Genomic DNA, 11,893 nt, shown 5'->3' on the forward strand with positions numbered 1-11,893 from the left:
GTTTTGTAGATATCGAAGCTATCAAGATTGGGGATCGTCATGGATTGTCGCCACACTATCGAACCTCATTTTGGTACTTTGGAAATGTATATATATATTTTTGAAGGATGGCATGTATAGGCTAGTAGTTATGGAGTATGTTTTGGGATGTATATATTTAGCCATGTGATTTGGCTAATTTGTGTTTGAACTTATGGTTGAGAAAGGCTTATGATATGTGATGTTAATTTCCAACTGTGGCATGTTTTAACTGGATAAAGGAGAAGGTAAGTTTGGTGAGTTCATGGTTTGAAAATGAATGATGTTTTTAATATAATCTTATATTATGTTTTAGTATGAATATGTAAGGTTTATTAGTATGTAAATGGTTGATAATATTATGGCATGAATGATGTATGTGTTTTAGCATGAAAAATTGGTTGATTGGATTATACATATATGCTTGTTTCTATGCTTGTAGGTTGACTAAAAAAGGAGTGGCAATTTGGCTTAAACCAAGCCTGCATTGTGCCACACGGCCATAGCACACAGGCCTCTCTGTTGGCCGTGGGCTTAAGTCAGTAGCTAGCTAAGAACCACACGGCCATAGCACATGGGCGTGTCTGTTGGCCGTGGGGAAAAGTCAGTATGTAAACTCTATTTTAGCACGGCCTGGTTACACAGGCTTGTGACCTCAACAGAATGGAAAAATTTTCTAAGTGATGAAACCTCTGAATGTGTTCGGTTTAGTCCCAAACTATTACCAATGCATGTTTATGGTCTCATTGACCTAAGAAAGGGACTTTTTTTTTTTGATTATTAATATGACGATGTTTGACTTTTGATTGTAAAGTGATTACGAAATGTTCTAATGTGTTTAGTAAGCCTCATAACCCTAGTCCGATAATGGATATGGGTTAGGGGTGTTATAATGGATCTATAAGGAGATAAGAAATATGAATGGAAAAGTGGAAACTTACAAGGCTAAACTTGTAGCAAAATGTTATACTAAAAAAAAAGGTATTGATTATGAAGAAACCTTTTCTTCAGTTGCCCTACTCAAGTCGATCCTCATATTATTATCCATTGTGGATGATTTCAATTTCAAGATCTTGAAAATGGATGTCAAGACAGTATTCTTGAACGACTATCACAATACCTACCTTAGCGTTGGCAAATTATCATGTCATCACAAGAGACCACTGGTGGAGGTCACAAGTCTTCAGAGACCTTCCACTCAATCTTTTAGAAAACATGCAAGGTTTTTTATTTTCAGTTTCAATCATGGGTGATTAAAATGTCATGACAAGTACATGTGGCATTCTTCTCCTAAACTACATGGCATGCTTATCATAGATATACATGAACATGGTTTTTCAGTCAACTTAAATATCATCATGCTATCATAGAAAAGCATAAAATTAAATGACTCTGACTAGTCAAAGTTTCCATGATTCCATCCTAGAAAAATGGATAATAAAAAATTACAATTATTACCCGCAAAGCAAAGCCAAATACCCAGGTTCCCAAACCTAAAAAAACACTTGAAAAATCATCGAAGGGATCTATCATCGAACTGTTGTCACCACCAAGGGCATTCGTTCCAGCCATAGTCGACGTCGTCATTGCCACCGTCGTCGCCACCATTAGGCCATCTTCGGTCGACCACCACCAACGACCACCATTGGCCATTGTCAACTTTAGTTGCTCGACCCATTATCGATCTTTTGCCAATTGGAAAAGTTGGGTTCGTGTCGTCTTGATCAATTTTGGATGCATCTCAACTCTCCAAGATTTGCCGCAAAATAGGTTACATAAATTTGAAATAAAATATGTGTGGAGATGATAGTCCACAATCTAATTACATATCTCAAAATTTGTTAAAACCTAAAATTACATCCAATTAATTTATAAGAATCACAACTTTGACAAAATTATTTATGATTACGTACTTTTTACTTGAATTATTTATTGATTGTACCATACTTTAATACTTCCAAAAAGAATAAATCGAATTTGGCACAACCTGTTTTGCAATTTTACCGTATATTACTATTTTTTATAATAAAAATTAAATATATAATATTAGAACGTCAATGATTAAAATATAAAGATAAATAATTTATATTTAAACTTTTAATAAAAGTATAAAATTAGTAAATATTTTGACAAAACCAAAGATGTTTTTAGATAATATTAACGTACCCAAACATTATTATGTTAATCATTTCCCAGAAACAGCTTCGGGCTTGAGCGAATATATATGTTGTGGTATCAAAAAAAGACCTGACCTGAACCCAGCCCAACCTAGTTTTCAGTGAATAAAATTGCGAAGATGGATGGGTCGAAATGCCAGTCCATAACACAAATTGCAAGTTAAAGCAAAAAGGATAATTGCCAGAAGTCTTCAGTTTTTAAATGATTTCCAAAGTCATTAATTAACCCAACTACATAAGGAGTAAACGGACGGTACCATATAAACATGAACCCACATTCAAAACATGCTTTTCATGCAAACCAAAAAGACAAAAAAAGAAAAAGAGTACATCTTCACCACCCACCCCTGGATACTCCACATAAAGCTGTTATGAGGCAACACCTACATCAGCAGAGGCGTGACCACCCTGAACTGCCGACCCATGATTGTTGTAAGCATGGCCACCGCCTCTTCCACCCCTTCCCCGGTTATTATAATAGCTCCTAGAATAGTAATTGTTGCCCGGCTGATCATAATATTGGCTACGACCATTTTGGTAGGCTCCGCCACCCCTTCCACTGCCTCGACCTCCACGGCCATTGGAGTAACCCCTACGACCACCCCCAGTACCCCGACTCCCTCTTTGGTTGTGATAGGGTCTCCGAGGAACATACTGTTGCTCCTTGGGTTCTACATCTCTCTGGTTGTCGTCTGTATCCACAGATAATTTCCCACCTTGTTGAACTGCAATATCCTCTACAGGATTTTCCATCTCCACATCATCCTGAAGGGAACAAGCTTATTCTATTAAACCAAATAAATGAAATCATAAAAGAACATATCTAATGGTACAGCTAACTGAAGTCACCTTCTGATGTTCTTCTGCGACACTAAATTGATTGTCACTTGTCTCAAGTATCTCAGGTTCTTGATAATTAAATGCATCTTCTTCCTACATCAAATAAGAAAATAACTTAAAAACATAACCTCATTTGAATTCATAAAACTAACAGAGGGAAGACAGCTCCGAATGAAATTTAAACATGTTAATGCAAAACAAATAACATGTATTGATCAGAAATGAGGCCTGAAAAAGGAATACAGTCACAAAATATAAACATCAAGTCCAACGTCAGGCTAAGGAATATGAAACTAAGAAGCATTACATCCAGGTAACGCTAATCCTGCCTATTGACTCATTCCTACCTCACCGCCACATAAAAATCTGCAAGCATCGCCTAGTTATACAATGACAGAGAGAACCACCTACCAAAAGATATTTTATTCTGAAGATCAATATACTATATGGGTCTGAATCTTAAGAATCATTTAAATACCCCCATACAGATTAATCCAAAACAGTTTACACCCTATTCCTAGTATCTCGAAGCTTTCCGTGACAAACTGAAAGCAGAAACTTAAGGCAACCCTCTGTGTTTCTTCAGCATCCCCTCTCAAAAACTTGACTGCTTTAGGCCATTCAAGTTTCAGTTTTGTGTTCCATTAGCCAATACATGAATCCATACTACACAAACCAACCTTCTAATTAAGATCTTTCAGTTTCTCCAAATGAAAACATGTTTTTATTCCTTCCTGCTAAAAGTGCTTCACCAAAGAAATTGGCCATGTATTATTTCTGAGCCAACTTCTAAATTTGCAACTTAAATACCAAGATTCTTTTCTAAAATAAAATCTAAATAACCTTGTCTTTTTCCAAATCCTTCTCAAATTTCACCTAAAACTAACAAAACTACAGCATGCCGCTTGAGACTGTTCTAGCAGTGATCACAAAGCAAAGAAATTGAAAGAATCTGAATTGCAGGGAAAATCATATGAATGAATTCAATCAAACATGCTGATAGTTACAACAATCCACTGCTAAAATGAATAAATAGAAAAGACTACTGATCATTCCATCCCCCCTTAAGCTATATATTAGTAGAGGGATACTAGCAAAGATAATGAGATGACATGAATGAGCAAGAATACTTATTGTGACAAAGATTTAGAATTTGAAACATTATTCAAATCGGACAAATTTTTTAGAACCCAACTTTTAGCTGACTTGGACATAGTCACGGCCACCAATAACTTAGTAAACCCATCACCAACAATATTTAATTGCTACTACCAATCCCGAAGTATAATACAATTAATAGTGGCCAAGAAAGTCCAAAAGCTTTATGCTAGAGAATCAACGTTCAGAATGCAACACATACATGGTGCATAAATAACAAATAAAGGGAGTTCAGAGTAACCTCTGTCAACATCCAAATAGGGCATCTACACAGGTGGTATAAAGAAGTCAAAGGAAAAAAGGCAGGATACTGGTTCTCAAAGCCATTTGCATGTAGCCAAAGCCCAGAGAATTAATCAGTTTTAAAAAATCCACGAGTAAAAATTTCTCAATTCTTATCGCCATATTTGTTGAGTACAAACAACTTGACAAAAAAATCCAAACTACAGATCATCATATTCATTGGTTCTAAAAGTTTCTATACAATATACTAGCCACCAAGTAGAAACAACTAACAAGAAATTCAAATAATTCTTCCAGTCATTGGTACAAACTATCAACCCTTTAAAAATCCTTCTCAGCTTCTTTCCTAGTTTCTTTTATTCTAGTTAACCCTAACCTCAGATCTAAAGCCTTCCTATTCAGCTGTGTTCCATCAAGTTTTATCACTAACAATACCAAAAATGTTACTTTAACAACCCCCTCCCACCTTAGCAAAAGTAGAACAATGCATAGGTGGATTTAAATTCTCATTTCTATTCCGATGATATGCATATATAAAACAATAGATAAATAAAAGAGACTTGATAGAGTTCAAAATGTTGATGTACAAAGGATCTCGCAACCTAACATAATGGTTAAGAAAATAAAGAAGACTTCATAGATTTTGAAATGTTGATGTCCAAAGGATCTTGCAACCTAACATACTGGTTAAGTCAGGTAAAAAATATATGGAGTTCTAACATTTTTTATGCATACTGAAATATAGATAGCCAGTACGATTCCACTTCAACCTTTTAAGCATACAGATACAAAAAATAGCTATGACAATAGTTTGAATGCAATGCCCTTAAGTTCTCTCATGTCGACACTTACTATTAGAAATTAACAGTCATTTCAACAAAGCTGAAAGTATAGAAATAAAAGGGAAGTCAAGAATTTTATACTACAACATTTATCAGAAATAAAATGCAAAGTTAAATCCAATAACCAAACTCTTTACTCTTCTTAAGCTAGAACAAAGTTAATACCTTTTGCTGATACTGCCCGACAGAATCTTCCACCTGAAGAGGCACAGAAATGGGCACACTCTGCACTGGAACCTGGAAAGTGGTATAAGTCCCAGCAGCAGCAGCTGCAACCACTTCAACTGGAGCCTTCATCTCCGGCGTCGTCGTAAAGTAATCCAAAGCCATAATCTTGTTAAGCCTCTCTCTCAACCCAGCATCTGAAACAAAAAGAACTGCCCAAGTTAGAAAACCTAGAAACTTAAAAATAGAAAGCCCCCCAAAACAAATGGAGTGCTTTATTACAGGAGACGTCGGCATTGGGGTCAATGGGCTGGTCAGAGTTGGAAAGCCAAAGCTTAGCATGGTGGAGGCAACGGTGCAAAGCGTTCTTGTGAGACAAACTGGAATCAGCAGAGCGTGAAGTCAATAGTGCACTCAGCGTCGAAATGGAATCCAAATCTTTCTCGCTAAGCAGATCGGTAGCGTCGTCGGTGACATAATCGTAAGTCAGGCAACAGCCCCTCTCGTGCGTCCGAGTCAACATCATCGAAGTGAAATCATTCTGAGACTTTACATCGAACAACGACCCGAAATAGAGCAGGTTGAGGAGATCTTCAACAGCATGATCGGGCTCATTGGGCGGCTGCTGCTGTTGTTGGGCTTCCGAGGTAGTTTCTTCCGCGGAAATGGTTTGACGCTGTAAAGCGAGTGAGATTTCTTCAGAGACGGCGGAGGAGAGAGGGTGGCGAAGCTTCTCGAGTTCGTCGATAAGGGCGGAGACGGAGGGTTTTGAACGGAGGACTTCTTCTTGTTCTTTGTTTAAGGGTTTGCCCTGGGAGACGGATTCTTCCATCTGGAGGATGCGGTTGTATTTCTTGCGTAAGGCACGGATGCGTTTGTTGATGAGGCTAAGGACTGGACCGTCGGAGGAAGTGGTGGTTGTTGTGTCGGAGGCAACTGTTGTTGTTGCTGCAGCGGTCGCCATTTGAGGGGTTTTTGCGGTTGACTGTGGTGGTGGCTGATCGCTGTTTGGAAGAGCACCACTGGGAGGTGGTGGCGCTGGTGGTGGTGGTGGTAGTGGTAGTGGTAGTGGGCGGCGGGATAAGAGATTTTTGGAAAAGAAAGGGAAAGTGAATGATTTTGATGTAGGCTTTTTTGGGTAAACCACTGGTTCAAGTAATAGTAATAGTTACAACAAAATAATAATAAAATAGATAAACGATGAGAAAATAAAATAGAAATATCAACAGTTTAACTTCGGATTTTTTTATTTTTTATTTACTAAGAGTTTACCTTAAAAAGTCATTTTAAGTATTTAATAATATTATATTCTACAATATTAATTTTTATTTTATAATATTTAATAAAAATTTTAACTATTATTCCGCTCAAATTAAAATTATTTTTAATTTTTTAAAATATAATAATAATAAAATACATCATAAGACACCAAATTAACAGTAATTACTACTTTTCCAACGCTAACAAATACCAAATTTCCTTTGTTTATGATATTTTTCTTTTCAAACTTAAATTTGGGATTGAGTTTTAATAAAATTAATATATATTAAAAACTATAAAACTAGACCTTAAAATTTTATATTTTAAAACCTTAAATAATAAATCTTATATTATAAATAAATTTGTCCATGGGTCGAGCTTTGAAAATTAGTTCGAAAAGTAGAATGATTTGAGTAAAAATATAGGCTTGAATAATGAGATTGGACAAAAAAATAAGGCCGCTTAAAAATAAATCGGACCTTAGATAAGGGTTTTGACTCAGGCACAGCTTGACCCGAATTTTCAAAAAGAAAAAACTATTATTTTGCTACAGTTTTCTCACTGTTTTGCTCTCATTTCACTATTATGTTATTAATTTATTTTCAATTTATTGGAAAACATTTATTTTAATGTTTGTAGTGTTTTTGATGTATAATATTTTTTAATTTTTTATATAAAAATAAAATAAACAAATTTTAATATGGGTGGGTAAAGTTGGACTTAAGCTTTAATATTTTTATCTGAATCGAATTTTAGCAAAAATTTAGACCCATTTTTCAAGTCTATCCAAGCTTGAAACTATTAATCAAGCTTAAAATTTTATTATCCAATTTGACCCGACCCATGAACAATTATAATCATAAACTTCAAACCTTAAATTTTAAATCTTACCTAACCTTAAATCATAATGTAGTCATTTCTATAAAATCATAATTTTTAAAATTTTAAATTCTAAATCCAGTATGACTTATTTATCCATTGTTGTTTTAAAAATACATTTAGAAAGTACTGGCGGAAAAATTACTGTGAAAAAAGTGTGATTTGATTATTTCAAATGCCTGTTATTGTTGTAAAAATTATAGTGATAAATTAAAATGTTGTTTTCAGACAAATGTTTGAAAGTAAAATTTAATTAATTTATATAATATTTTAATATAATATATAAAATATAAATTTTAAATATCATTTAAATAATTAATATAATTTATTTGAAAAATTAATGATATATAAATATTTTAAAATTTTAAATATAATGATAAATTATATTGAAAATTTTAATAAAATGATATTTGTGAATAACATTTAAATAATTTAACGTAATAATAAATTATATTTAAATAATTTAATATAATAATACAAAAATATAAATTAATCTAAATTTATAAATACTTTTTAATTAGTTAATGTAAATATGGATTTGGGCTTAGGTGAAAAGCATTTCCTCATTGGGAAAATGAGGAGAAAATATCAATTTTCAAAATTATTTAGTAAAGTTATTTTTTCAAGGAAAATAGGTTGATTTTAAAGAGAAACATAAAACATATCTTACTAGGTATGTTTTCGTCCAACAATAAATTTTTCATCAGTTAAAAATTCAACAGCTAGTTTATTTACTAAACCCAGCTCATTTTTTTCTTTTACATTTAAATCTTATTCTCTCAATTCTCTTAAATCATTTATTCTCTTAACTATTTAGTTCCCAATTTTTCATTCAATTTCTTTGAAATTCTTTTTGTTTTAATTTTATATTCCATAAATTATTTAATTTTATTTGTTTTTATAATTTTAAAATGTCAATGTCACATATTCATTTGGATGATAGACACATTTCTGACGTTGAATTGCAAATGATAAGAAAATATTATTAAAATTTTTAATTTTAATTAATTTAATTATTAAATTGTCGCTTTTTAATTTTTTAATTTTTTATGTTTACATAACCAAATCAAAGATTGGATCATGAAGACGTACATAACACTTTAAGTACGAGGGACTATATAGGCAAATATTGTGAAAACGAAAACTTAGCAAATTGGTGATGGGAATAATTGGGAGTAGATTGAATTAACTAATTAATTTAACTAAATTTAACTAAGTATGCTAAAAATAAATGAAAGGTAAAAAAAATAATAATAAGGAGAAATTCATATGTTTTAATTACGATGACATGAAAGAATTAGATTAATTGTCTTTTTAACTTAGAATTATTAAAATAATGTTAACGATGTTATGAAAATAAATCATGGCAATTCGCTATTTATTAACCTATGAAGTCCTACTTATTTAATTATTAAGTTTTTCTAGCATATTTCTACGTTTAATCAACTTGAGAATCTCATAAGTAGACATCATATTATATGAAGTAACAGTGATATATCTAACTAAAACAATTTAATCACATTAATCTAAGGTTATGCAAGGTAATAAATTTCTTTCAATCTTATTACTACTTTGACCTAATTTATCATAAATAGATCAAATATCCACCATTCATGTAACACTCCTAACTCTAATCCGTCGCCGGAACAGGGTTACGAAGCATTACCGGGATTTATAGATCAAATACAAAAAAATATATATCATTTCACATTCATATCATAAATATGTAATAATCAATCATATCGTCCCTTATGTGAGCCCTCGAGACTCAAAACACGAATTAGAATCAAGTCAGGACTAAACTGAGTACTCAAAGAATTTTTCATGAAACTTCAAAATTTTTCCTAGGTGCAAGGGACACACGCCAGTGTGGTCAAGCCATGTGGCTCACACAGCCTAGTGACTCGCCCGTGTCTTAGGCCATGTGGCCATTCGAAGTAAGGCACACGGCCGTGCCTCAGCCCGTGTTAGTACCCGTGTAACTCTCTAACTTGAGTCACACGGCCAAGTCAGACGCTCGTGTGCTAGGCCGTGTGAACATAATATTTTGCATTAAATAGGTGCAGGGGTCACACGGCCAAGCCACACGCCCATATGCCAAGCCATGTGATTAATTTTGTGCATTCTATTTTGAAATTTTAAAGATGTAGGGGCATACGGCCAAGTCACATGCCCATATGCTAAGCCGTGCGCCACACACACCCATGTCTCTGCCTGTATGGACAAAATAAGGCCATTTCTAAGCCATATTTCTCACCCAAATTTGCCTTCCACCTGCATAAACACTTAAACATATTCTTAAGCCAATACAGGACATTCTAATCCATTCAAAATCAAGTCCTATACATGATATAGCATTTTATATTCACATCAAAACATGTCCATCACAAGCCATTCCAACGACTAGTTACAACTGAAACCTTTATATGCCAACATTGGCTAAGTTAACCTATACATGAGATTATAACCAAAGTTGAATTACTAAATATACCAAGATGAGCCGATGGATGATGTGATGATATCTCCGCCAAGCTTCCAGCTCAACAAGCTTCCGAAGTACTGTAAAACAAAAGAAATAAAACAGAGTAAGCTTTTAATGTTTAGTAATTTCGTATAACAAGAAATTAACTTACCATTTAATTTACATTTAAGGTAAGCAAATAAACATGCTCAAGTCAATTTGGCCATTTGCCTAAACACATATCCTCATCAAGCATGTTAGTCATGTAATTCACATTAATACCAAGAAACATGAATGAGCTCATCAATATTCAATTTCCACATACATGTATTTATCACTTCAATTGTCCATAAACATGTACATATCATATCTTTGTATTTTAAGTATTTCTCATAGTAATTCATCTTGAATTCATATCATCTCATATCAGAACTTCACCAGTTGAATCATTTAAAATATCGATGGATACAAGGGTAGTACACATGTAGTGTACAAAACTATAAACCATCAATTCATATTCGGGAATGCTCATACGAGCACATAAACGGGAAGCTCTCTCTCGAGCCATATAACGAGAAACTCTCTCTTGAGCCATATAATGAGAAACTCTCTCTTGAGCAATATAACAGAAAGCTCTGTGAGCCATGTAACGGGAAGCTTATCTGGGCTGTATAACGGGAATCTCATAAGAGCCATATTCAGGAAGCTCATATGCAGGACCACAACCAATTCGAGAACCCTGTATCCATCGAATTTCCTTTACTCAGTTTGGACTTAATGCTTATCGAGCATTATTGGATATGTGACCGATTTTCATACATGTCAATTATACAATACACATACACAACATTCAATTTAAAACATATAAATATACAATTTAGTTACACGAACTTACCTCAATAATTGTTCGTGTACGCAAAATCTATTAATCCGACACTTTTTCTTTTCTACGTTCTAACTCCATATTTGGTCTATCTGGATCTATACGAGTAAATTTAGCTCAATTTAATATAATTCATGTTCAATTCAATCCAATTCACATCTTAGGCAAAATTACCATTTTTCCCTATACTTTTATTTAATTACAATTTCGTCCTTAGGCTCGGAAAATGAAATTCATGCAATGTAATCCTTATTCTAAGCCCAGCTGATTTTTAAATATAACATTTTTAGCCCATGTATTTCATAAAAATCAAAATTTTTTCATGAATTTTACATCTTTTCTATTTAGTCCCAAAATCATGATTTCATCAAAATTTCCTTAACAAAAGTTGTTTATCTATCAACAAACTTTCATTTTCTACCATAAAAGTTCATAATTTAACTATATTCATCCATGTCAAAACCCTAGTACTTTGATAACTTTGCAAATTATCCCCGACATAGCTAGATAAGCTATTACGATCTTAAAAATATAAAAATTACTACAAATGGGACTTGAATACTCACCTAATTTAACCAAATAAGCTTGCTACCTTCAAGCTCTTCTAACTAGGTTTCTATGTAAAATAATTTGGGAAAGATGATGAAAAGATGATATTTTGTTATTTAATTATTTATCATCTTCTATTATTTCCACTTTTTGTAACACTTCATACCCATATCCTACACCGTGATGGAATACGAGGCGTTACCTCACTTAAACTCGTGCTTACATCCATTTTCAGGTCTCCAAGACTTGGACAAATTTGAAACTCTCCTAAACTTATCAACATATCCATAATATGGGCCTTCGAGACCCAAAACACACATCGTAAATCACTCGAAACCAACTCGGGTACTTTTGCCAACTATAGAAAAATGTCACTTGACATAGGGACACACGCCGGAATGGCCAATTCAACATGGTC

The 11,893-nt window shown here is 33.5% G+C and overlaps 1 protein-coding gene across 1 annotated transcript; it reads right to left on the reverse strand.

The window, feature by feature from the left end:
- Window positions 1–2,373: 2,373 nt before the first annotated feature.
- LOC108456781 (uncharacterized) lies at window positions 2,374–6,638 on the reverse strand. The gene is made up of 4 exons (XM_017755449.2): window positions 5,726–6,638; window positions 5,444–5,640; window positions 3,045–3,128; window positions 2,374–2,960 (listed from the first exon to the last, which is right to left on the reverse strand). The coding sequence occupies exons 1-4, from the start codon at window positions 6,405–6,407 to the stop codon at window positions 2,565–2,567; spliced, it is 1,359 nt and encodes a 452-aa protein (XP_017610938.1). The 5' UTR covers window positions 6,408–6,638; the 3' UTR covers window positions 2,374–2,564.
- Window positions 6,639–11,893: the final 5,255 nt, after the last annotated feature.

The sequence above is a fragment of the Gossypium arboreum genome, chromosome 5 (genome assembly GCF_025698485.1).
Source record: "Gossypium arboreum isolate Shixiya-1 chromosome 5, ASM2569848v2, whole genome shotgun sequence".
NCBI lineage: Eukaryota > Viridiplantae > Streptophyta > Magnoliopsida > Malvales > Malvaceae > Gossypium > Gossypium arboreum.

Coding starts and splice junctions, on each gene's coding strand:
- LOC108456781 (XM_017755449.2), bottom strand. CDS start 6,407: ATGGCGACCGCTGCAGCAACAACAACAGTTGCCTCCGACACAACAACC. Junction 3,129..5,443: donor TCGGGCAGTATCAGCAAAAG/GTATTAACTTTG, acceptor TATTTGATGTAG/GAAGAAGATGCATTTAATTA. Junction 2,961..3,044: donor TCGCAGAAGAACATCAGAAG/GTGACTTCAGTT, acceptor TGTTCCCTTCAG/GATGATGTGGAGATGGAAAA.